The sequence below is a fragment of the Chelonia mydas genome, chromosome 2 (assembly GCF_015237465.2).
Source record: "Chelonia mydas isolate rCheMyd1 chromosome 2, rCheMyd1.pri.v2, whole genome shotgun sequence".
NCBI classification, from domain to species: domain Eukaryota; kingdom Metazoa; phylum Chordata; order Testudines; family Cheloniidae; genus Chelonia; species Chelonia mydas.
In genome coordinates this window covers 163,189,463-163,217,210 of record NC_057850.1, presented here as the reverse complement: position 1 = coordinate 163,217,210, position 27,748 = coordinate 163,189,463, and the positions used below count along the sequence as shown (strand labels likewise).

Sequence of the window (27,748 nt, the reverse complement as noted above, 5' to 3'; positions counted from 1 at the left end):
ATATGTAGTCCCATATACACTATTACTTTACCCCATACTCTCACTTTCCTGTGGTTTTCCTTTTGATATTTCTGTTATGTCGTATACACCCTCTAAAGATGGACAATTCATCCATATGCTAACTTTTTCTACTTTTATTTGGATCAGACAATATGGGAAAATATGCTAACCATTGGACACATAGATCATGTGTGGTCCATCCTGGTATGAAAAGATAGGTGAAAAATATTATTCCACGGCAAAAGCACCAAAGAGGAGGATTCCCACCCTATCTGTGTTTGAATAGCTTTATGAGTAATACAATTAAATAGAGCATCTGGAAGAAACAACAAGTCTGACAATTACAGTGAGTCAAAATAAGGAATTTTTTCAGTTCTGTGAAATTTTTGAGAAGTCAGAAAGAATTGTTTTGGGTCAAATAAAATGTTTCGTTCAACCTGAAATAAAATGTTTCAGTTCAATTTTGAGTAAAACATTTTGATTATTCAGAATTTTGTTTTGTTTCTAAACAATTAGATGAAACCAAATTGAATTCACAAAATGTTTTGGTGTCGCCAAATCTGACTTTTTCCACCAAAAAAGTTTCAATTGAAAATTTTCACCCAGTTCTCTTGTCATCCAGTTGCTGAGATGCTAATATATTAAAAGCTCAGATCAATGAACAGTAACACCGGAGGAAATCAGTCCAACACTGATTACAACTGTTCATAGATTTATAGATTCTAAGGCCAGAAGGGACCATTATGAATATCTAGTGTGACCTCCTGCATAACCCAGGCCAGCGCACCCACAATAATTCATAGAGCAGATTTTTTGGAAAAACATCTAATTTGACTTTAAAATTGTCAGTGATGGAGATTCCACCACAGTCCTTGGGAAAATATCCTACAGAGAAGTACAAACTGAAATAGAGAATTCAATAAAACATGACATTTCTGAAAACATGTCTGGGGACAGAGACATCAGAAACAGGGCTGTATGAAAATGAGAGGTCATTCCTGGGGAAAGCTGCCTTCTGATGTATCAAAAACCATGAACACTCAAGGTTAAACCACCAAATGTTTTGAATTTCTCCGGCCTAAACAATTCATTTGGGCATCACTTGCTCAAAGATACTCTGTGTTCTTTGCTATAATGATAGGGACCATTAGGACCCGTTTTCTGTCTGTTTCTGACACTGCTGATCAATACATTTTGTAATATGGTCAGCATTTTTAAGGGAATGCAGTCCCATAGACAGAGATTTCAGAGACTGGGAAGCCTGAAATCTGGGCTCTATTCCTGGCTCTCACATTGACGCAATTGGGTAGGCCCAATAAAAGATATTACCTCACCCACCTTGTTTTCTCTAATATTTTGGGACCAACATGGCTACAACAACCCAGCATATAACGTCTCTGTGCCTCAGTTATAAAATGGGGATAATAATGATTACAGCATCTTTGTAACAAGCTTTGAAATAGCGATGAAGAACACTATAGAAAAGTGAAGTGCAATTTTTATAGCCAGCCCTATTCTGACATCTTGGCCCTTAAAATTCTCCAGTTGATTTCTGTGTGTAGCAAAATTGCAATCTAACAGGTGAAACACTAAGGGTCTAATTTTCAAAGATGAGCACCTGCAGCTTCAAAGTGCTTCCTTTGGAGTTGTGGATGCTCAGCACATCTGAAAAGTCATAGCCTAGATAAATATCAGAGTATGCTACAGCGTTCCTGCCATAAGAGCACAAATTCTGTTAAAAATATATTGTGAAACCTCTGATAAAAGAGAAAGTTATATAAAACCATGGAGAAGAGATGAGTTGTACTACCTTAGCAATGTTTGATCTGATCTCTCAACTGCATGAAAGGCTTCTCATGAGCAAAACATCTTAACAACTGGCTCTTATGTCTCCCTTTTTACAGCCACTTTGCATGATCACTTTCTTTCTCAGAATAACTTTTTCTGATCTTTTCTTATTCTTTTTCTACTCCAGTGCTGCTCAGGTTTTAACAAAGACTTACAGTGTGGCTGGATAATTTTTGGTCTGTGTCACTCAAAAAAAATTGGTTAAACACTGATTAACACATTATCATGGGACTGTTGAAGCCTAGTCAGCTAATGATTGCAGCAATTAGGTCCATCTGCCTACGTGCAGTTTTGAATGGGAGTTGGCACTTCTCTCCATGTGAATAGCAGAAATAGCCAGCACACACACAGTCTAATGAGTTTAAAAGAGGAATATGCTTATTTAAGATCACAGTTTAAATAATGTGACAATATTGCTGAATAACCCATAGAAATGCTGTCTTACTTGGAAATGGTTTGATGCTTATTATATATATATTCTCCCACAAATTAAAAAACTTGATTAGCTTCAGGTTTAGGTTGCTCAAATGCATTTTCTGTTAATGCAGTCAAACAAACCATCCACTAAAATAACTGCAACATCCACTTCTGTATACCTCACCACACAAACACTCTTTAAGGGGCATATGTTATCCCTCATTCAAGACACAGGTACGTGCATTAGATAACAGGAAATACCAAATGCACCAAAGGCACATATAGCCTACAGCAGTGGTTCCCAAACTTGTTCCGCCACTTGTGCAGGGAAAGCCCCTGGCGGGCCGGGCCGGTTTGTTTACCTGCCACGTCCGTAGGTTCGGCCGATCGCGGCTCCCAGTGGCCACAGTTTGCTGCTCCAGGCCAATGCTGGAAGTGGCAGCCAGTATGTCCCTCGGCCCATGCTGCTTCCAGCAGCTCCCATTGGCCTGGAGCAGCGAACCGCGGCCACTGGGAGCCGTGATCGGCCGAACCTGCGGATGCGGCAGGTAAACAAACCGGCCCAGCCCACCAGGGGCTTTCCCTGCACAAGCGGTGGAACAAGTTTGGGAACCACTGGTCTACAGAATGCCAGCACGAGGCAACTGAGTCTATTATGTACTGGAACATTTAGTAAGAAGATATTTATACATACCAAAGGTGGAAGTACCCATACCAACTGTAAGAGGCTAATGAATTAAGAGGAGCTATTATCAGCAGGGGGAAAAAAACTTTTGAAGGGATAATCAAGATGGCTCATTTCGGACAGTTGACACAAAGGTGTGAGGATACTTAACATGGGGAAATAGATTCAACTAGTGCAATGACCGAACCATTCCCAGTCTCTGTTCAAACCTAAGTTAATGGTGTCTAGTTTGCATATTAATTCAAGATCAGCAGCTTCTCGTTGCAGTCTGTTTTTGAAGCTTTTCTGTTGCAAAATTGCCACCTTTAAGTCTGTCACTGAGTGATTAGAGAGGTTGAAGTGTTCGCCTACTGGTTTTTGATTGTTATGATTCCTGATGTCAGATTTGTGTCCATTTATTCTTTTGCATAGAGACCGTCCAGTTTGGCCAATGAACATGGCAGAGGGGCATTGCTGGCACATGATGGCATATATCACATTGGTAGATGTGCTGGTGAACGAGCCCCGGATGGCATGGCTGATGTGATTAGGTCCTATGATGGTGTCACTTGAATAGCTATGTGGAAAGAGTTGGCATCGGGCTTTGTGTCAAGGATAGGTTCCTGGGTTAATGTTTTTGTTGTATCGTATGTGGTTGCTGGTGAGTATTTGCTTCAGGTTGGGAGGCTGTCTGTAAGCGAGGACTGGCCTGTCTCCCAAGATCTGTGAGAGCGAGGGATCATCTCTCAGGATAGGTTGTAGATCTTTGATGATGCGCTGAAGAGGTTTTAGTTGGGGGCTGAAGGTGATGGCTAGTGGCGTTCTGTTATTCTCTTTGTTGGGCCTGTCCTGTAGTAGGTGACTTCTGGGTACTCTTCTGGCTCTGTCAATCTGTTTTTTCACTTCAGTAGGTGGGTATTGTAGTTTTAAGAATGCTTGATAGAGATCTAGTAGGTGTTGCAACCACACACCATACAACAAAAACATTAACCCAGGAACCTATCCTTGCCACAAAGCCCGATGCCAACTCTGTCCACATAGCTATTCAAGTGACACCATCATAGGACCTAATCACATCAGCCATGCCATCAGGGGCTCGTTCACCTGCACATCTACCAATGTGATATATGCCATCATGTGCCAGCAATGCCCCTCTGCCATGTACATTGGCCAAACCGGACGGTCTCTATGCAAAAGAATAAATGGACAAAAATCAGACATCAGGAATCATAACATTCAAAAACTAGTAGGCGAACACTTCAACCTCTCTAATCACTCAAAAAGAAAAGGAGTACTTGTGGCACCTTCGAGACTAACAAATTTATTTGAGCATAAGCTTTCATGACCTACAGCTCACTTCATCGAATGCATCCGATGAAGTGAGCTGTAACTCACGAAGGCTTATGCTCAAATAAATTGGTTAGTCTCTAAGGTGCCACAAGTACTCCTTTTCTTTTTGCGAATACAGACTAACACGGCTGTTACTCTGAAATCTAATCACTCAGTGACAGAGTTCAAGGTGGCAATTTTGCAACAGAAAAGCTTCAAAAACAGACTGCAACGAGAAGCTGCTGAACTTGAATTAATATGCAAACTAGATACCATTAACTTGGGTTTGAACAGAGACTGGGAATGACTCGTCATTGCACTAGTTGAATCTATTTCCCCATGTTAAGTATCCTCACACCTTCATGTCAACTGTCCGAAATGGGCCATCTTGATTATCCCTTCAAAAGTTTTTTTTCCCCTGCTGATAATAGCTCGTCTTAATTAATTAGCCTCTTACAGTTGGTATGGGTACTTCCACCATTTCATGTTCTCTGTATGTATAAATATCTTCTTACTATATGTTCCATTCTATGCATCCGATGAAGTGGGCTGTAGCCCACGAAAGCTTATGCTCAAATAAATTTGTTAGTCTCTAAGGTGCCACAAGTACTCCTGTTCTTTTTGCTGATACAGACTAACACGGCTGCTACTCTGAAACCTGAGTCTATTATGTTCTCAAGTACTCGTCCTGTGTGGCTGCTTGGGAGAGGGGGATTTGAAGGCTGAGGGGAAGTTTTACTAGTTTTATGGGTATAGTTAGATCAGTGGTTCTCAACCTGCGGCCGCAGACCACTTGTGGTCCAATCAGCACCGAGCTGTGGCCCATGTGACATCCTCAGGGCCGTACAGGTAGTATTGGATGCTGCCCACAATGGTAAATAGGCTGAGAACCACAGAGTTAGACAGTTATACTGGTATAGGCCCCACTTATAGTCATTTGCAGCACATCTGATCACTCTGCGTATGACTGAGCTTTGCCCGCAGAGGCATGGAATGTCAAAACCAGAGATCTGGATTGCTGGATGACATGAGATGGGCACGGGCTATGTTTGAAGCTTGTTCTTGCCACCTAGAGGTGACGCTGCAGTTCTGTAAAGGAATTGTCCAGAGTGCCTTGTGCTAAGATGGAAATAGAACCTACATCTCCCAAGTCCCTATCTACTAATAGACCTTTCTGTCTCTCTGACTTTTTAGCAGCTATTCCCTGGTTATTAGTCCTGTTTTAGCTCTGCTTCACCGTTATCTAAGTCTGTTTACTGTATCTGCATTACCTGCTAGTCAGCAAGTACCTGTAGCCTTATCTCTGCCAGACGGGCTAAAGGTTTGTTTATCTTTACAGCTTCTTAATACAGGACCACACCCTGATTTACTGGGTCTGGCTATTCTGAGGCAGCAGCTCAACCTTCCCACCACTCAGCCTATTCCCCCCTCCCCTCATCTTCCCTATCTTAGGGTTTTGTTTATTTCTCCATTTGCTGTTCCCTACTTGTCTGTGAGAATGGGGGCACTTATCAGTCCTTACACCCCTTTTCTCTGTCCACTCCTCTCCCCATCTTTCTCCTTCTCAGATCTGCTTTTCCACCCCCCTCCACACCTCCCTTCCCTCTTCTCTTCTAACCCATTCTACCTGCCCCCCTCCTCTCTAAGCTTCTCTTCGTCATTACTACTTTATTCTACCCCCTTCTCTTTGACCCAGGTCTCCTTATGTTCTTCTTCTACCCCATCTCTTCTTTCTTCTGTCTGGCTCCTCCCCCACTATCTTTCTTCACCTCTCCCCTACCACCTCGTTCCTGACCTGGCCTTCTCTCTGCTTTGCCCCTAAATATGCTGTAACATCCGTCTCCCCAAAATCCTGTGTCTTAGAGGTCGGGGGAGGGAATGAAAGCTCACAGAGAGACAGTGTTATCCAGCAGATCAGACACCTGAGTTGTATTCCTGGTTTGGCCACTGGCCTTCTGTGTGACCATGTGCAAGTCACTTTGCCTCTCTCTCCCTTGGTTTCCCCTTCCACTGGTTGTCTTTCCTGTCAATGTAGACTGGGAACTCTGAGCAAGGGACTCTCTCTCATTGTGAATACAGTATGGAAGTATACACAGAACACCTAGTACATTTGGACCATGATCGTGGCTGGAGCCACAAGGCACTACCATAGTACAAATAAATAATACCCCTCCCCCAAATAAATAAATAAAATTATGTGGCTGTACAGGAGCCCCTCCACCCAAAAATTTCAGTGCAAGAGCGGTGCAGAATCCCCAGATAGCCAGTTACACTGACTTTCCAGCAATTTTGTGCAGCCGGAGCAACGGCCAGAATGATGTCTATCAAATATTTTTCAGCCAACCAAACTGCTTCTATAACTTTACTTGATCCAGCTTGCAATGGAGTTTGTGGGAGTCTCAATCAACTCCAGGATTGGGCCCGCCCGGCTGGTGGGAACTGGGATGTTAAAGAGTCTCACTTCCCTTGGGTGTCCTAGAGCATTAAATTCTCATATTAAAGTTTTACCCAGAGAAGACACTTCCATACAGGGAAGATGATGCAACCAGAAAGTCAACTTGCTTCCTCAAATCTCAGAAAAATATACTATTTGGAAGATACCTAATAAAATAATGATAGAACTTTCAGAACACATTCTACTGTGAAATATGACACAGATGTTCAAACATACAGGAGAAAAATAGTGAACTGTGTCCTGTAAATAAAATGTGATCTTGCCTGACCTCCTGAATAACCGGCCAAAGAACAAATTTCTGGGCCAGAAGAGATAAAAGGATTAACCTGTAATAAGCCATAAAAATTCCATATGTGAACCAAAGTGAGTTGAAATAGAATTTATGTGCAACCTTTCTAGATAGAGGGGGGAAAACGCTCATATCTGGAGCTAAAACGAATAATAATATACTGTCAGGTATATCCTGCAGTCACTGGATTATTTGTAATACTGAAACACTAATGCAAAGCTTCCAAACAGAAGCAACTATTGCATATGCCCAATGTATCAGAACAACGGTATTTAATAAAAATAAGTTGGGCAACACATATATAATCAAGGCACAAAGATTTCTATAGCGGAGGCACAAGGTGACAATTTCAGTAAGGCAGGCCACTACTTTTTAGACTCTACTCTGATGAAGAGTTCACACGGCTAGCTCTGTTATACCATGGGCAATTCATTTCTGCACTTGCATGCCTTGTGTATTCAATTCTACGCTTGCATGCCTTTTTAGTCCTCCATGCAAAAATGCACTAGATTATTGAATTGAGTTAATGTTTCCATATAAGTCCCCAAACTGTGAGGTGCACCCCCGTAGGGTGGTACGGAGGAAATTGGGGGGGGGGGGGAGGCACACAGTCCCACTCCACTACAGACCAGCTCCACCTCCAACCCCGTTCAGCCCCCCCGCCCCTGTCCTGCTCTGCCTCCAGGCCCAGCTCTGCCCTCACTCCTTTTCCTCCCCCAGCCCCACTCCACCCCTGCTCCAGCCCCAGCTCAGCTGTGCCCTCATTTACTTTCCATCCCCAGACCAGCTCCACCTTTTGCACAGGCACCGACTTCCTGATTTCCCTGGGGGTGCTTGACCCTAGCTCCTCCCCAGGCCATGCCCCCACTCCTTCCCTTCTCTCAAAGCCCCACCCCCATCCTGTCTCTTCCTGCCCCCTTCCATCCCCTCCCTCAAGTGTACCCTGCCCTTGTTCCACCTCTTCCTGCCCCTCCCCCTCAGCCCCCAGCACCTCCTGCCCGCTGCTGAACAGCTGATCAGCAGTGGGCAGGAGTTGCTGGGGGGGGGGGGCAGGAGGGAGGAACTGATTGGTGGGGCCCACCAGTGGGTGCTGAGCACCTACTTTTTTTTCCTAGTGGGTGCACTGGAGCACCCACAGAGTCAGCGCCTATCCCCCTATCCCCAGCTCCTTCCCAATTCTGCCTCCAGCTCCATCTTCAGCCCAAGCTCCGCTGCTGAGGAAACTTTGGCTGTGCAGTAATGGAGGGGGGAGAAAGACAGATTCCATTATTGGTGGGGGTAGGGGGAACAACTAGAAAAGTTTGAGCACCACTGCCATATAGCTGTAATCTAATTGATTTTGTCTGCATGTGTGAAGTTTTAGTAGATGCATGGTATCAGAACACAAACCTCAAGGAACTATGTTAAACATCGATAGGCACTTATCCCAGTCATCTGCCAGAAATGTACACAATGCCTCATTTTAATAATGATTGAATCATTGAGTTGCACAAAGAGCCGTGTTCCTGTCTTTACTTACATAATCGGAAGTCCCCATTAAAACCTTGTATGTTCTGTTCTACACCTGCATGCCTCTTTGTGACTAAATAGCATCCTCGATGCACTGTGCTACAGAACAAAATGGCATCCTCCATGAGCATTCAGGGGGGCCAGACAGAATCGTCTCAGAGGCCGCCAACTGGATGACATTGTAATTCTGGAGCATGCAATACATGCGTGGCATATATAGACAGCATGCCTCGTAAAAGACCAACATTTTTTAAGTCCACAATAAAGAACACTGTCCCATCAAGGAGTAACTTTTAAATATATTCTTGTACCAGGAGATATGCTTTTATCACTGGAAAGTGCAACTGGTCACAAGTCACAATGTGTTGTTTCTTTTCTCTAATTCAGACTTTGATTCATCAAAACATTGAAACACATATATAATCCTTTTTCTGTTCAGCAAAGCAATTAAGCATACACCAGAGCGTTTCCAGCTCATGATTTCATTGTGAATCTTGTGCTATTTGGTATGTTCCTTAAAGGCCCAGCGCCTGGAGTCATGTGGTTATGTGAGAATCGATGCTTTCATTTTTAAGTAAGTTTCTAGCCTTTTATCTTTGTGGAGAAAAACTTGAAAATGTGACCCTTAAAGGCTCAGCAAACAGAAGGCAAAGACAAAGAAACCAAAACTTATTATTTTTTTAAATCTCATATGGAAACACAGCTATGATGGTTACCCAAGGAAACACTTTTTCAGTGTTCAGCCAGTAATGTATACACATAAGTGTGATACTGAGAAATTTGCAGTCATGCTATGTCATCACATGGGGTTAAGAGATGGATACTGATGCTGTCCATCCCATCTACCTGCCACATAGATCCACCCATCACCATGGTATTTGAACATTGTTACAGAAGCCCTTAAACAACAAAAGAAACATACTAACTTTATCGTTCTTCTAGCAGTTAGATTTGGAATTAAGTCTTTTGTGACTTTAGCTAAATCGTTCCTTTTTTTCCTGTAATTCAGTATTGCTGACATCCAGCATTAAAAAAGCATGAGTCTGGCCACAAAAAATAATGAGACTGATTTAAAAACCATGACATTTTAAAAATAATATTTTGGGGTTAATTTTTATTTACCTTCTGGTGGCAGGGCATTTTGGTTCACATTTTCAAGCTTTCGTTTACATCCCTGTTGGCTAGAATTTACTTTATTAACAATTAAAACGGAGATTCTCAGGTAATAACAAATCCAGGAGCTTTAAGAAAAATCCCAAATTAGAAGAAACTCACAATAAAAGCATGAGAGCTGGCCACCTCGATACTTTTCTGTGAAATAGCATTGTGTCCAGTTGTCACAGGGTGTGTCTCATTTAACTACACAAATCTCTATCCCGTTGATGTGTTTTTGGTATTCAGTGCAAACTTTGGATAATACAATGCTTTGCTGTGCAACATTGAGTTTTCAGTTGCATTTAGAACTGTTTAGTAAAGCATGCCATTGAAAATAAACCAGTGTTTGCTGCATAATATACTTGAGGTCTATTTGCCTTCAGATGTGTAAGGTGGGATGTACCTGAATATTTAGCCTGCTAAAATGCTAAATTACAATTTCACCACCAGGTGGCAGTGTTCATTCATTCACACATCTTCCACTGGAACTCACGTCAGTATAGAGAACTAAGGAAAGGCGCCACACATCACTCTAGGTCCCTGGCTGTGTATTTAAAGAGGTCCTCCCACCATCTGTTTCTAGAAAGGACAGTCAGAGAGTGGCTCCTGCCTCCCATCCGCATCTGCTCCCACTGTGGAGTGCTGTGGGGAAGAGGAATCTGACTCTCTCATCTGTGAAAAATGTCACACAGGAAGCCACCCAAACACTTGGCGGCTCTCAGTAACCCCACACAGTTAAAAATCACAACAACTGGGACAGAAGGAGCACTGAAACAATCAATATCTATAAAGCAAAATTCCACCATATCATTTTTCCTGTTACATACACAAAACATGTTTAGTTCAATGCATACACATACATCAACAGCTGGTTTGCAGTGAAGAACAGCGAGCACCACCATCCCTTATTCATACACGGTCAGATATCATTAATTCAGCCAGTCGGGAACAGGTTCTATTGATCAGTCCTGGATTGAGGCAATACTCCATTGACTTTAAAGGAAGTTGCCCCAGAGCTCCTGATGGGACTAAATAAGGAGGTATTTCAGACATTACACTTTGACCCCTCTTCTTGCTCCTTCTTTTCCGTTGACTCCTGGGGGAGAAAAGTCTGGCTCAAAGATACAGAATAAGATGATGACACTTAAATCTTTTGTTTTCCTTGTTCTGCAGTCTGCAGAGCTCTAGTTACACTCCCCCGCCCCACAATGAGATGACAAGGTAATATAGGTCAAAGCAAGAGGAGCAAATTACATGAAGAGAGGAATGCAAACATTCACACTTATTTCATTATGTTTTGCAGAAGGTAATAAAAGTTTGATCCAATACTATGCAGACCAGAAATGGAAACTATTTCACATGACCAAGGCCTTGGTACCAAAGGTTAATCCCCAAATCACATGATAGGGTTATCCTCCCCTTAACACACTACTGGTACACTCAGGTTTAGTTAAGAGTTTAAAAGCTAAACATAAGCCTCAGTTCAAGAGGACAATGAAGGTGTCTTGCATACAGTCCCATAAGCAATGATACTAGCATTCACAAATTTATCACAGATCTCACAGCATTTTTTGTTTTCCATTCAAGCCCCAGCTCCTGAAGTCAGGTGATTACATGAGAAATTCAGCTTTCATTTAAAACAAGAGTACCTTTATAATCCACATTCAGAGTCACATTTTCAAGCTGTTCTCCAGAACAAACACTCAAAAACCACAAGGCAAATAAAAAGACATTTTGTTTTTTAATCTCCTGATTTTTAAGACAGTCTCATTATTTTCCGAGGCCTGACTCGTGATTTTTGAATGCTTGGGGATTGGCAGTATTCCATGAAGACAAAGTATAACAAATCACAACAGTTGTGAACAATCAAAATCTTTTTTGTTTTGTTCAATTTCCTGTTTATATTCATATCCATGACAGTAATTTTAAAATGGATTTATAGGCCTTTTTCTGTGGTGCTGCTTACTGTGCTGTATTAGCAACTTATAAATATTAATGAATGTATCCTCACTACACCTCTGTGAAGCAGGATGGTAGTGTTATCACTATTTTACAGATGAGAAATAGGTAGACTGAGGCCCTGAGTCTGCAAATAAGTTGCTTAACTAGACTACTGCAATTGAAATCAGTGAGGTTATTCATGGTAGTAAAGTTAAGCATTGTACATAAACGTTTTCAGGATCAGGGCCTAAGTTATGGTCAGATTTTTAGAGATATTTAAGCATTGCTCTGCTCAGTGTTGCAACACCTAACAGATGTGGAAGCCTAAGTACCACTGACTTTCAATGAGACTTAGGTGTCTACATCAGCGACATCTTGCAATGCTGAGAAGAACAATGTCTAAATAAGTTCAAAAATATGGGCCTAAGAGACTTGCCCAAGGTCATGCAGGAAATTTAACTTGTGAAAGAGCCAGACATTGAGCTCAAATCTTCTGAGTTCCAGTCTAGTGGGTTAACAATATGATCTGCCTTCTTCTCTAAGGAAATGCTGCTAGTTCAAATATAACAAGTGTTGTGAGCTTTCACAACTGAATTGCACTGCAGCATAGAACCCATTTGGAATATGTGTCCTTTCTCCCGACCCCTTGCCAAAAATCCCACACTGCATCTCCGTCTTTGATGACTTAGACCTCAAGCCTGCAAACACTATAATGCGTAAGTATACTTACTGAGTAGGCCTTTTAAGTCAATGGGTCTACTCACATGAATAAAGTTATACGCATGCAAAAAGTTTGCTAGATCAGGATCTTAGCATCAGGGAGCATCATATGTCTAATGTGCTAGCCAAATATATCTGTAAGCAGAATTCTGCTCCTTTCAACATGTCATTCTACCAAGATAAAGTGTGTGACTCTAGCACGGAGTTTGTTATAGAAAAGGGCTGTACATTATTATTAATTTCAGGGGACATAAACCACACTTCTCCTCCCCAGCCCCCACATTTTTCTGTGAAACACATGTGGGTGCTTCTTTCCAGAAACAACAATAAAAACAAAAGCAGATGTTGACAAGTTAATTAGAGAATACAAGTTCAAACACACCCAGAATGGGGCGTGAACAAATGCATAATGCACCACTATTGATCACTGAGCAAACATGCTGCTGGCTAGTCATTGCTCTTAATATTTTCAAGAACGGCTTTCTGATTTTAGCAGTTCTGAGGAGAGACGCTGACACATCTTGGCCCTGATTTCCAAGAGTACACAGCCACCAAATCCCCCCAGTTGACATTCTAGTTGCCCAGCACTTTCTGTACATCAGGCAACAGCTGTCAAAAGTTGGGATCCAAAATTTGAGGGACTCAGTCGGCACGCTTGAAAATGCTGGCCTTAGTGACAATTCATGAGAATATATTTGTGTTATTAATCACATTGATCTTTATTATGATAGTGCCCAGACTCCAACCAAACCCCACTGTGCTAGGCACTGTACAAATTAAAAGTCATAGATAGTCTCAGCCCCAAAGAACTTACAATTGAAATAAAACATCAGAAAAGGTGTAGCAAAATAAATAATCTTGTAAAAAAAATCTCATTTCTTATCCTACAATAGAAATTTAAGAAGAGGCTAACTTAGGGTCCTCCTACACTGGTATCCTTTCTTCTTAACCGACCAATACCAGATGTATCAGTGGAGGGTGTAAAAATCCCTACAAAACATCCAAATGATCAAATTTCGTACCACAGAGGAAATTTCTCGCTGGCCCCAACTGAATAGATTGGATTTTGCCCTTACGCTTGAGCACTGATAACCCAGTGATGTTATCCTGGCTACTAGATCAGTGCAATAGAGTTTGTTTTCATATGAAATTTGCAATCATTTTTTGAAGATTGCGATGTTGTTCACTTAAATAATATCCTGCAGGGGGGTGTTCCATGGGTTAATTAAGTATAATCTAAAAAGGGAATTCCGTTTTAAATGTGTTGCCTCTAAATTCAATTAAGTGTCCCTATGAATAAAGCAACCTCCCTCTTATCCTTATGTGGATTAAGCTGCATTTGATACAACCCAAAACTTCCATTTTGTGGGGAAATCAGTTCAGAGGCTATACTGTGATCAGACAGGTGAAGCTCATGCACAGTACACTTCAGATTCATTACCAGTCACAGGATGAGGCCCAAGGAATGAGCCTAATTTAACAGCTTTGGATGATAATAGTGCCTTTTATCACAACAGCCACTGAGCAGAAACATGGGCAGCTTTTTATAAGAATATGGCAGCATCACAAAGCAGCAGTGAGGACGACTATCTTTCAAAAACTGATACCACAGTCAGAAGAAGTTAGGTGGGGAGAATATAATCACCCAAACTGAAGTCTGGCCAGGGATAACACCCGATTTTTGCAGAAGTGCCATGACTACTTTAATGACCATCCACAGTAAAGAGCTCAGCTTCACATCTTATTTGAACATGGGAATCTCCAGCATGGAAAGTTTCCTCAGACATCAGATAGCATTATGTAATACTGACGCTACACATAAAGCCACCACTACCCATTCTTCTAGCACTTTGGTTTTCATTCTAAACCCCCCACTTAGCTTGTGAAAGCTGCCACATTTGAAGCCAAAGGTGGCAAGATTAGCACCTCCTTCAGAATCACACATTTTGAACTTATTTTAAATTGACAGTAGGCAGATATTATTGGACAACAATATCAATACAATTCCTTAAAAGAGTTATTTATGCTAAGGCTCGTCAGACACCCAGCTTTTTTCCAGAGGTTTTTCTTGCTCCATTACCCTCCCCCACACACACATGCCACCTTCTGATGCCAGGAGAAAACATAACTGAAATCAAAATACTTACTGACTAGAAGGAAGAAAGGTGCAGCTTGCAGTACTCTGCCAAAAAAAAAATAAAAATGGCCTCCTTAGGGGGTGCAAAAGCCTGTGTCTCTGAGATTTAAAGGGCCAACTACAAAATGCTTGGCTCTCCCAGATTTAAAGGGCCAGGTGTCAGAAAAGTCTTTGCTGGAAAAGACCCTTATAAAATGCTAACAGTGGTGACTGGGAAGCTAAGGAGATTCTAATATGCCAGTTAAAAGGGCTTCACTTGTACTGCTGCTCCATTACCCTCACATTGTCCCTTCAGTCTCCTACTCTCACTCATGGACACATAGCATGCCACTGCTCCATTCTCTCTGACACACTAGAACCCCTGCTACAGATGGCCAGAGAGCAACAATTCAAATTCATGACAATTTATGAGATTTTGACATTTGTTTTGATTCTACCCTGGAATGAAACCAAAACCTTTCTAACGTTTTTACATAAGCAGAATTGTCAAAATGTCCATTTTCAGATTGAAACTTGAGCTCTTTGATTGGGGAATGTACTTGTGTGCAGCCTTGTAGTTAGGCAAATAGCTGGGGATGTGGGAAACCCAGGTTTAAGTCCTGGATATGCCTGATTCAGAGCAAAGTTCTCCATTCCAGATCACTCTGAATGAGGCAGAGTAGGGACTAGACTATGGGTCTCCCACATCCCCACTTCATGGCCTAACCACTGGGCTGTAGAACATAAGAGTATACATTTTTGATCTCAAAAAAAAAAAAAGAAGAGTAATGGGAGTGAAATCAGAACTCCTGATTTACACTGTCAGAATGGGCCTGTGGCTCCGCCCTTAAATGGACTGGCTCCCTGGGCAAATTCCAGGCTGTCTTCTGGGAGGTGGCCCTTCCCATGCTCCACCCCAAGGCCCCACTCCCGCTTGGCCTCTTCCCCCAAGGCCCCGCCCACGCTGCTCCTCTTCCCCCAAGGCCCCGCCCTTGCTCCACCTCTTCCTGCCCCTGCTCTGCCCCTCCCTGGAGTCCCCTCACAGGCTGCATGTGCCTCTTCACCCACTCCCCTGCTGTCACTTGCCCTTAAGGCAGGGAAAAAATGACGGGGGCAGAGAGGAGCGAGTGGCAGGCAAGGTGGCCTCGTGGGAAGGGGTGGAAAGGAGCAAGCAGCAGGTGGGGGACTTGGGGGAAGAGGCAGAGCAGGGGCATGAAGACGCAGAGTGTGGTGGCGCCTCGGGGAAGAGGTCAAGCAGGAGTGGTGCCCCAAGGCCAGGCAGGGGTGGAGCGCATACAGGGTCTCAGTGGGAGGAGGCCAAGCAGGGCGGAGCAGGGGCAAAGCCACAGTCTGGGTGCCAGTGGCTTCCCCCCCACTTCTAGGGTACTTCCAGCGCTCATGCCCAACCTGCCCAAATGCAAGAGTCACCCTATGTATTACTGCCTATGGTAATGCACTATTAGGAATGAATGTATCCTGTTAATTAAGTCTATGCTCTAGAATGCACCTTATGGTTTTATTTCCCATGTAGCCATTTGTTTCCAATACTTGCTACTACTTGAAGCTCTGTGCTTCGTTAAATAAACTTATACTTGATTTCACTATGTACAAATCTAAGCCCTGTGTTCTAAGCAGAGTGGTGATCTGAGGTGGAACTGGCAAACTGGAATGCACTGCTTCTTTGGAAGCAGCAGATCAGAGAATACTGCCTGTGTCCTCCAGGTAGATGCTCACAGGGCTTGAGGGTTGGCATGTGCCTATCACTAACCATTAGAGTGACAGCAGGACCTGCAAGGCCCATAGGGAAAAGCTTGTGTTGCCTGGGGCTCTGACCCCTGGAAGGCACAGACAAGGCTTTCTCTTGCTAAGGGCAGGTGGTAGCAAGGTCCCTCACAACCGTGGGTAGCATCACAGGCTGAACGAGAAGCTGTTGGATTCTGGGGAAAGTTCCAGCTCAGATCTCAGGGCCCGATCTCCTTACTCTAGTAGGTGTGCAACTCTCATTGGCTTCAGTAGAAGTGCTTCCTGCATGTGGCTTCCTGGATAGGACTTTCTTTTCACTGAGCTGGTATGAAAAGGTTGGGAACTAGCTTTCAAATGTATAAAGCAAGAGCATTGTCCTGCTATGGTGTTAATTCATAGGGCTGGGTTATTCTGCTGAGAATAAATGTTTAGGTGGACTAATTCCACCCCATTTTACAATCCCTGCCCAAAGTGCATCTTGTCTAGCAAGAATAGTATTTTTTTCATATAACTTCTCTCCGCAGCACACCTGTCATGTGAATTATGAGTAACTCAGTGCGCTTGCACCATGCAAGTGATCACAGGACACAGCCCATAATTTAGATTTAACGAGGCAGTTTTTGCAAAGATATAAGCAGCTGCTAATTACAACCATTTGACAATGAATAGTTATGTCCCTAAAATAATCTGACAATGTTATTATTGGAAAACATGAACAGAGCTCATTTTGCTTTTTCTAGAAATCTGAAGTTCGAAATATAAGAATGGCACCCCAAAATTACACTGCAAAAAATGTATTTAAAGGTAAAAACTGAAGTGATTTGAGGTGCCTCTACATTACCCTTCACGCTACAGGCATATCATAAGGCACTTGAGAACCAGGCCCACGAATGTTTCGCCACACGCTCCACAGGAAACTTCTACGTGAGGGGAAGCTGGGAATAGGGCTTGCAGCTCTGTCAGACGTGGGTGTGGCTTCACCTACACCAGAAGTTGCGGCATGGCGAGAAGAAAGGATAGACAGATACATTTAGCTGGGTGCAGTTTCCAGTCAGTGTGGGAGATAGGAAAGTGGGAGTGAGAGAGAATCATAAGTGCAGGGAGCGGAACTGGGATAAATGCTAATGAGAGAGAAAGAGGGAGCATGGTGCAAGAGCAATGAGGGGCACTTTAAAAACACTCATCATTTTTCAGCCAGCAGCCTCGCTCTCCTCTCTGTGCTTACAGTGGTGGTTGGAATGTTTTCTGGGGAGTGTTCTTCAGCCTGAGCCAAGAGCTCTGCCAGAGACTGGAACGCGCTGATATGTTCTAGCTCAGTGGCCCACCATGAGGGAGCAAAGCACTTTACTGAGGGTGGGTGAGGGCTGATATTATTACACTGATTTAACAGATGGGAAAACCAAAGCTACAGAGAGAGTCAGCAGCATAGCCATAACTAGACCCCAAAACTCTTGTCTCCCAGGGCCCTACTCTAACCATTAGGTAGCCCTATTTCTAGTATTTCTTGCAAGCTTGTTCTGACATCAATTAATATATGTGATGTGATCTGAGATTCAAAAGGGAGCTAGTTGGGCAGCTTGGGGATCAATTGGGAACCGCCTAAACCTCAAGCCTAATAGAACTCCCTGCAGTCCCCCACTTGATTTGAAACATGGCCACTGACTATCGGTAGTCAGTTTTCTGTTTGCATGAGAGTCATTTAGTCCAAGTCCTACATGAATTATTTTTTCCAATATGATTTTATGAGATGCAGTATTGCAAGCTTTCCTAAAATCCAGCAGCCATCTTCTTTTTAAACATAACTCTCTAGGGGATTGAATGGGCAGTTCTGCTTAAAAACTAATGGCCCAAAGCGTATTACTTCTACTGCACTGCTGCATCCACTAATTTCAGAGAGACAAGGTGGGTGAGGTAATATTTTGTATTAGATCAGCTTCTGTTGGTGAAAGAGACAAGCTTGCAAGGGACACAGAGCTCTTCTTCAGGTCTGGGAAAGGTACTCAGAATGTCACAGCTAAATAAAAAGTTGAACAGATTGTTTAGCATAAGTAGTTAACACATATTGTAAGAGACCATTCAAGGTGAAGTAGCCATTAATACCTCACAGTCATAGGGAAAAAAGAAGGGTTAGTGGGTTACAGATTGGTGTAATAAGCCATAGATCCAGTGTCTTTATGAAAACTATATCTAGTCTCTAGCAAAGTTATGAATTTAAGCTCTCAGGCTTGTCGTTTGAAAGTGTTGTGCAGGTTTCCTTTGAGACTGAAGACTGATAGGTCAGATATGGAGTGATTGCGCTGTAAAAAGTGTTCACCCACAGGTGTTTTTGCCTTTTATCATTTTCCGGTGTGAGTTCATTGGAGAGTGTAGTGATTGTCTGATTTCACCTACATATTTGTTACTGGGGCATTCAGTGCACTGGATGAAGTACGCCACAGGTTGTGATGGGTGTGTGTAGGATCCATAGATCTTGAAAGGTGTGTTGAGAAGTGTATTGACGATTGTAGCAGGGGAGCTATGTCTCCAGGTTTTGCACCTGGTGTTACGGCAGAGTCTAGTGCCCCTTTAAGTGAATGTGTCCAGGTCTCGGCGGAGTTTGCTTCTGGTGATGAGCTTGGTGAGGTTGGGGATTGTTTGAAGGCCAGAAGAAGGGATCAGAAATCAGAAAAGATTTCTTTCAGGATGTGGTCCCCATTGAGTATGGGTTGATAGATGACAACTAGGGGTGTGCGGTTAGAGGTGGGCTTTTTTTTATATTGAAGCAGTTCTCTTGGGATATTTGAGTGGCCCATTCCATGATGTGACCTACTTCTCTGGTGGTGTCCTTGTTTGTTTGGTGAAGGCAGTTTTACATGTTCTAAGGCAGGGGTAGGCAACCTATGGCATGCGTGCCAAAGGCAGCATGCAAGCTGATTTTCAGTGGCACTCACACTGCCCGGGTCCTGGCCACCGGTTGGGGGGGGGGCTCTGCATTTTAATTTAATTTTAAATGAAGCTTCTTAAACATTTTGAAAACCTTATTTACTTATATAACTAAACTATTGTTGTATGTAATTATAGACTTGTAGAAAGAGACCTTCTAAAAACATTAAAATGTATTACTGGCACGTGAAACCTTAAATTAGAGTGAATAAATGAAGACTCGGCACACCACTTCTGAAAGGTTGTCGACCCCTGTTCTAAGGTGTGTATCCTGGATTTTCTCTTCTGACCATATTCTTGGTATCTGAATGTGTGGCGGTAGATAGATGCCTTGGTGTGTTTGTGGTGGTTACTGGCTCTGTGAAGGTAAGGGTGGTGATCTGTGGTTTCTTGTACTGTATATAGTTGTCTGTGGGGTTCCATTGTTAAAGCTCATCATAGGGCTTGGCTACACTTGCAAGTTAGAGTGCATTAAAGCAGCCCCAGGTGCCCTAGGTCCCGACCCGTCCACACTGGCAAGGCACGTATAGCGCCTGGACTCTGCAGCTGGAGCGCTCCTGGTAATCCACCTCCACGAGAAGCATAATGCTTGTTGCACCTGGGTTGAAATGCCCCAGTGTCAGTGTGAATGAGGGGTTGCATTACTGCACTGTGATTGGCCTCCGGGTATGTCCCGTAATCCCCTTAAGTCAAGTGGCCACTTTTGTCATTGTTTTGAACTCAGCTGTAGGAATGCGGATATCCCCTTTCAAAGCTCTGTTTCTGACAACCAGCTGCTTATCTGCTCCGTGACAAAGCAAACCATTACTGTGGAATGTTGCTGCTGTGTGTGTGTGAGAGAGAGAGACAGAGGGGAGAGGGAGGTTGGTCTGCTGATGTCTTTTCTCACTCACCTTTTCTCCCAAATATCACAGGACCAACGTGGCTACAACACCACTGCAAATCCACTAATTTTGTAATCCGGTAAAATATAGGATTGCCAGACTGGATCACAGCAGTGGTCCATCTAATCCAGTATTCTGTCTCCAACGGTGGTTAATAGCAGCTGTTAGAGATAGACTTGTACCTAGAAGCATGAGGATTTATATCCCTTTCAAAACTCGTGTGTATGGCTTTTTAAAAAATATTCACTACTATAAATATGGATGTTCTTGTTATAAATATGATGCCCAGGGTGTGTTTTTTTTAACAATACGTCCAGGCTGTTGACCTCATGCTATCTTGTGACAATGAGTTCCACAGGTTACTCATTTGTTCTGTGAAAAAACATTTCCTTGTATCAGTTTTGAAACTGCCACCTTTCCGTTTCATTGAATGTCTCCTTGCTATATCAGTCTCTGACAAGATACTTAACACAATTAATATTAACAATGAGGGGAAAGGAAAGCAACCCCAAATAAGGAAAGAACAGACTAAAGACTATTCAGATATATTAGATGCATTCAGGCCAGCAGGGCCTGATGCAATTCCCCCCTAGGATATTTAACACCTATTTGTAGCAATCTCAGACCATTAACAATTATCTTTGAGAACTCATGGAGGATAGGTGAGGTCCCAGATGACTGGAGAAGGGAAAACACAGAACCTATATTTAAAAAGGAGAACATATAGGACCTGGGGAAGTATAGACCATCAACTTAACTTAAAACACAGAAAGATACTGGAAGAAATTATTAAACAATCAATTTGTAAGCACCTAGGGGGTAATATGTTGATAATTAATAGCAATATGAATTTGTCAAGAAAAAACAAATCATGCCAAACCAACAAAATTTCCTTCTTTGACAGGGTTACTGGTCAAGTGGACGGGGGGAGCAGTAGATTTTAGTAAGGCTTTTGACATAGTCCCACATGACATTCTGAAAGCAAAATAGGGAAATGTGATCTAGCATTACTATAAGGTGAGTGCAAAACTGGTTGAAAGACCATACTCAAAGAGTAGTTATCAATGGTTTGCTGTCAAATTGGGAGGGTATGTCCAGTGGCATTCCACAGAGGTTTGTTCTGGGTCTAGTAGTAGTCAATATTTTCATTAATCATTTGGATAATAGAGTGGCAAGTATGCTGATAAAATTTGTGGCTGACACCAACCTGGGAGGAGTTGCAAACACTTTGACGGATAAGATTAGAATTCAAAATGACCATAACAACTTGGAGAATTGGTTTGACATCAACAAGATGACATTCAATACGGATAAGTTCAAAGTACTACACTTAGGAAGGAAAAAAATCAGATGCATGATTACAAAATGGGGAATAACTGGCTAGGCAGTAGTATTGCTGAAAAGGATCTGGTGTCATAGTGGATCACAAACTGAATATGTCAACAATGTGATGCAGTTGCAAAAAGGCCAATAGCATTCTGGGCTGCATTATCAGAAATGTTGTATGTAAGACATGGGAGGTAACTGTCCCACTCCGCTCAGCACTGGTGAGGCCTCAGCTGGAATATTGTGTCCAGTTCTGAGTGTCAGACTTTAAGAAAGATGGGGATAAACTGGAGAGAGTCCTGAGGAGAGCAACAAAAACTGACTTATAAGGAAAGGTTAAAAAAACTGCGTATGTTTAATCTTGAGACAAGAAGACTGAGTGGGGAACTGATCACAGTCTTCAAATTTAAGGGGTGTTAGAGGGAATACGGTGATCAATTGTTCTCCATGTCCACAGAAGGTAGGACAAGTAGTAATCATCTTAATTTGCAGCAAGGGAGATTTAGGTTAGATATAAGGAATAACTTTCCAACTATAAGGACAGTTAAACACTGGAATTGGCTTTCAAGGGAGGTTGTGGAATCTTCATTATTGAAGGTTTTTAAGACCAGGTTGGACAAACACCTGTCAGACATGATCTAGGTTTACTTGGTCCTGCCTCAATGCAGGGGACTGGACTTGATGACCTCCCAAGGTCCCTTCCAGCCCTACATTTCTGTCAGTCTATGACTGATCTTTATGACCAGGAAAATGGGGGGGGAAAAACCCCTCTAGATCCAGGTTAAGTATCTCCGCAATATCCTTTGTGTTGAAAAGTGATACAGATTATTCATTTAGCTCCTCAGCAAGGTCCTTATACTTCTTAATTGCTCCCTTGTGTCCAGCTCACCCACTTTGTGTTTCTGATATACTTTAAGCATTTCTTGCTATTTGCGTTAGACCTTCAAATTCTGTTTTAGCCCTAGTCCTAATTTCCTTTATGTAGTTATAGCCTACTCTAACTTATGACACCCTTCTGCCAGGTGTCAATGACAGCAACAAGCTAGGTTCAGTCTGTAGGGGGGGGGTGGGGGGGGGCACTGTCACAACAGTTCTCTAATCCAGGAGTTCTCAAACTTGATTGAACCGCGACCCCCTTCTGACAACAAAAATTACTACATGACCCCAGGATGGGGGACCAAAACCTAAGCCTGCCCGAGCCCCACTGCCCCAGGAGAGGGGGTCAAAGCCGAAGCCCAAGGGCTTCAGCCCCAGGCCAGGGGCCTGTAACCCAAGCCCTGCCATCCTGGGCTGAAGCCCTTGGGCTTTGGCCCCAGGCAGCGGGGCTCGGGCTTTGGCCACGGGCCCCAGCAAGTCTAACTCCAGCCTTGGCGCCCCCTTTAAAATGGGGTCACGACCCGCTATGGGGTCCCAACCCACAGTTTGAGAACCATTGCTCTAATCCAAGTTCTCTTTAGCTCACACAGAAGCAGCCTGTGATCTTCTTAATTACCCAACCATTCACTTTAGGGCATTTCCAAAATTCATTGAACTGCCTTGACAAAGAAAGGTTTTGAATTTCTTTTGAGTCTGCTTTCAAAGACAAAATTATGCAGGTCAAGCCATTGTCCATGGAGTAGTCTGGTTAACTCTGACAAAGACCTTTCATGATCAGTTCCCAAAGCCTTATGCCTACACTTCACATTTGTCCTTAATGATGAACAACAGTCATCTGCATTGAATTAAAAATTCCCTCCTTTCTCTTCCCCATAGACAGGGCATTATCAACACTTTTTCTTACTGCCTCAGAAATATGGAATTACAGCTTCTACTTACTGGATTCTTAAATTATATGACAAGTATCAAATAAATACAAAGCTATATTTCCCAGAAGGTCAGCTGGTAGCTTAAGTTTCTAAGTACAGTATAGTTCAAATATTGATTACCTTATATAGAGCAATTCCTAAACCCTAATGAAAATGCAATGTATAGACAGCCAGGAAATCTAACAACTGCCCTGACGCTCCATAGTGCTAATTGGAGTCTTCCTGAAATTCAGGATTTCTGTGTTGATTATAAAGAAAAGGGTTACTCCAAACTGTACTTTCAATGAAGCAACTGTTTTCACCTCTAATGGAGTTCCGTTCTGTTCTCTCTTTCACTTTTATCTTTGGTTTATTTTAGGGGGAGGGTGGAGGTGCCAGCTGAATGGTTTGAAAGTCCTATTCCGCTGCGTGAGGCGGGTGAACGATCGTCTCAGTTAGGCTACAATTCTCTGTGGCACAGGTCCTATGTCATAGTGACAGCCTTGATTGGGGGTTATGATGACAGAGGACACAAAATCTTGGCTCAAAATGCCGCTAGTCAGAGGGAGCAGCATGAAGCCTGTCATCTGGGGAAGGTTATTCAATCACTTCAAAACGGACCATTTTCACACTGTGCTGTGAGATTTCAAATTTATAATTTTATTATCATCTGAATAGAGTTGATATTTAAAGAACAGAGAAAATGACTATACAAAGAATTTATAGAACATTCATTTACATACTGGAGACTTTTTGTTTGTTTTGTTTTTTACAGTTTCAAGAAAAAGGCAAAAAGTGTTCACTAATAGGTAAGGCAGAGAAGGAAACATTAAAATTTTAAGGATACTTTTGGATACATGGGAACCATTTAATTAAAAACCTTTAAAAACATGGCTTTCAGCATTTTTGTAGTTTAACACTGTAAGATTATAGTAGCACATTTAACAAGCAGGTTAATAGGAGCGTGGTTAAATACACGAGGCAACTTTGTTGGCATTACTTATGAGGCTGCATATACACATCTATCAAAATCCTTAGAAGGAAAGTGCTATACTATTTAGTCATGTATTTACCATGAACCAAAGTTGTATGAATGTGTTTATGTATATACTACACAGTTATATTTACTGTACTATTTTGCTTTGTGTTTTTAAATATATTCCATATGAAAACAAAGCATGTGATAATATACCATAAAAAGGAACACACATAAGAAAGCGTCTCTTAGTAACTATGGCAATTTCCTCCTTCCCATTACTCAGTGCAACCTAAGTCCCCAGGTAAGCACCTTGAAGAGCCCAGACTTGAATTCCTAGTGCTCCTAAAAGCCCACCAAATTCAATAGGTTTTTAGAATTCACAAGGAATGCAGAATAAGGCCCACAGTAGCAAAGCCTGTCTATTGGAAATCAAACTTTCCATCCTTAGCGGAATGGGGCCAAAGGCTGCACAGTGGCTGACACCAGCTTTTATGGGGACACTCAAACCTAACTTATCTCACACAGAATCCGAGAGCCATAATTCACCCGATGGGTTAGACTGAGTGCGGGTGTGACTCTGCTGATGTCCCGAGTGAAGAATCTCCAGCTGGAATGCAGGAGAAATTTCATTTGAGAATATTCAATAAGTTCCAGCTGGCCAGCTAGGTTTCAGAACCGAGTAATGGATCTATCAGCCTTCTGGTTCCTGAGGATGTGGGTCCTCCAAATGAAACCAAAAGAGACCAACATTAACCAACAGAGACCAATTTGTTTATTCTAATGGAACCCATCAGAATTCCTACTTGGCCCACTGGTCCCAATGTTTTTGAAAGGGATCAACATTACCAAATAAAGAATCACACGGCATTCTTTTTAGATGGTACAAAAACATTGTTTGATTAATTAACCTGTTTGATGGAAGAATGAAAATATTTGGTACAAATCAGAGGCACTTGCCATTGTTGCTTCAATGGTAGCTTTACTTTGAACTGCCTAACCTTTCTATATACATACAATGCCCACTGTTACTAATGTAAACCACTTCCTGGTCCAAATACATTAATTTGTGATCTTGCCCGAAGCCCCCATACAAAAGCACACAATTATTTACACTGAATTCATGGTTATACAAATAATTTGGTAACAAATTTTGTCCTTGGCCCCTGCATAAGGTGCCTGTGGTTCTTCCAATTCTAAAAAAAGGAGTCTGTTAATAAAAGTTAGAACAACTTGTGTTAGGACCTTGATTATCACTACAAAAGGTTTTTTGCCCCCCGCTCTCCTGCTGGTAATAGCTCACCTTAAGTGATCACTCTGGTTACAGTGTGTATAGTAACACCCATTGTTTCATGTTCTCTGTGTATATAAAATCTCCCCACTGTATTTTCCACTGCATGCATCTGATGAAGTGAGCTGTAGTTCACATAAGCTTATGCTCAAATAAATTGGTTAGTCTCTAATGTGCCACAAGTACTCCTTTTCTTTTTGCAAATACAGACTAACACGGCTGCTACTCTGAAACTTATGTGTGTGTTTGTGTGCGAATGGTTTTTGGATCAGGATAGGAGGGAAGCTGTTATTTAAGCCAACTCTATAATTTTTCCTATCCCTCCTAACTATTGTCTGGTAAAAAAAGACTGAAGCAATTTAAGTCTCAGAGTGGGGATAGTTACCACTCAGCCCACTGTCTCTTGTGACTGTGTGCACAGAACCCTGCACCATTTTATACATCAGGTCACTGATGTGTAGATTTGGCCCTCAAACCGAAGGAACAGAAATGTCTGGCATGTCAAACAATTGGGAATTTCAGTTGTCTGTAACTTCCAATTCCTGTTTCTGGCCCTGATCCTGTTCCCTTTGGGTGAATGGGAATTTTGCAATAGACTTCAAATGGGCCCTCCGCTCTCACAGAAAATTACTACAAGTCACCTACCCTACTTTATAGTATATATATTTTTGTTATAAAACTAACTATAGCATAACATTTAGTTTTGTAAAATACAGATGCCACTACGTTGGCTTACTCGGACATATGAAGGACACGTGTGACAGATTGTTTTGGACATGGATAAGAGTAACAAAAAATATTCTTTTCCCTTTTGGATTTCTTGACTCAAGAAATTATTTTAAAAATTCACCTATAAAATTTAACACTAATCCATACAAATTGAAAAACAAAAAACGAAACCCCACCTTTCATTAAAAAAATCTGTCAAAAAGAACCTATGTATGTAAGAAACTATGAGGAGGGAGGACCGATTTCATAGTCAAAGCATTATTTCAGAGACACATGAGCTAGGAAGTGGTTTAATACTGTAAAACAAGAGTCTAAATATGAAACTCTACCCTATAGTAAGGCACATGCGACATACTATACTTATGCAAAATAAAACTAAGAAGGCAAAGATCATGAATGGCTTTACTATAAGAACACTCATATAATATATCAAGATTTGACGTCTACTATAAATAATCTGGCAGAGGCAAAAATATAAATTATATAAAATCATTTTCTTCTTTGCTTTTCCCTCATTTTTATCCTGTGATTATTAACATACAGCATCTTTCCTGCTTAACTCTTCATATAAAAATAATAACAAAAATACCATTAACAGAATACATCAAGCTTTCTCCACACGACTCTTTTTGGTTATCCCTCTCCCATTTAAAATTATACAAGCTAAATAAACTCAGCCTTCTTTATACTAAACATGGAGTAATGTCCCTGGAAAATCCATGTCTCTGCACCATTTTTAAAAGAAATCAACCTGCACTAACCTTTCCCTAACTTACATCTTCCCCCTTCTCAGTCAACTCCCACCATTATCATATAAAGATGAAGGGAAGAGCAAATGGTCCTTCACAAACCACCACTCTCTTAAGAGCATCGGTTTGCCAGGCCTATAGCTACCACTGATGCAACTGTGGCAAGTGTCTAAGAGAATGCTTGTGGTTCTAATAAATTTTCCTACAGAAAAAAAAAAAAAGGCATGATCTAATGAGTTGGCAAATTCTTCCTTTTCTGATACAAGATGGAAAATGGTGCGTGAAAATATAATTAAAAACCTGCACTATAAAGCCTTTCTTCTCTGTTTAATTCAGACATGGATTATGTGGGTTTTGGTGCATCCAACTGCATTCACTCACAATTTTGCCCTTTGATGTAAAAATACAATGCTTTGATAGGTCAGAGGCATCTTCAAAGAAAGGATCAAACTCTTTGTAACATTATGGAGATGGAACATCCTCTGCTTTCCTTCTTGGGAATGGTTAGGTTTGGATAATGTAGCTGCAAACTCCCAAGAACGCTTTTTCTCCCACGCTGCCTTCCCCCAGTCAGTGAAGAGCTCTGAACCAAAGGCTAGGAAGGCTTCAGATTTTCTTCTGGGAACCAATCATGACCTTTGATACAAAGTTCACAATGGCACTGGCAGGTTGCTCTGGATCGTGCTCTGCAAACAGGTGGCACACGTTATCCGTGGCGCTGCCTTGCTTCCTTGCAACAAATCCGAACACTCTGCAGGAGGCAAAAACAAAAACATGTTACAGAACAGAAGGCATCTTATTTCAAAAAAAGCAAAAGGTTTACTTTCCTCCACCAAACATTACTTTTTGGAAAAGAAAGTACTTTGCTGCAGGGTTCCAGTAAATGCACCTACTTTTGTCA

General features: G+C 42.1%; 1 protein-coding gene and 1 long non-coding RNA gene across 20 annotated transcripts in view; both read right to left on the bottom strand.

The window, feature by feature from the left end:
- The window catches only part of LOC122464631, an 81,003-nt gene extending 65,655 nt beyond the window's left edge, over window positions 1-15,348 (bottom strand). Inside the window, exon 1 of the long non-coding RNA XR_006288831.1 lies at window positions 14,475-15,348. This is a non-coding gene — a long non-coding RNA (uncharacterized LOC122464631). The remainder of the gene's footprint in view (window positions 1-14,474) is intronic.
- An 8,393-nt stretch (window positions 15,349-23,741) lies between these two features.
- The window catches only part of TNS3 (tensin 3), a 340,704-nt gene continuing 336,697 nt past the window's right edge, over window positions 23,742-27,748 (bottom strand). For all 19 annotated transcript variants that reach the window (XM_007061354.4, XM_027823761.3, XM_027823765.3 and 16 more), the window contains one exon: window positions 23,742-27,598. In XM_007061354.4, coding sequence (XP_007061416.2) covers window positions 27,454-27,598 — 145 coding nt within the window. In that variant the 3' untranslated portion in view covers window positions 23,742-27,453. The remainder of the gene's footprint in view (window positions 27,599-27,748) is intronic.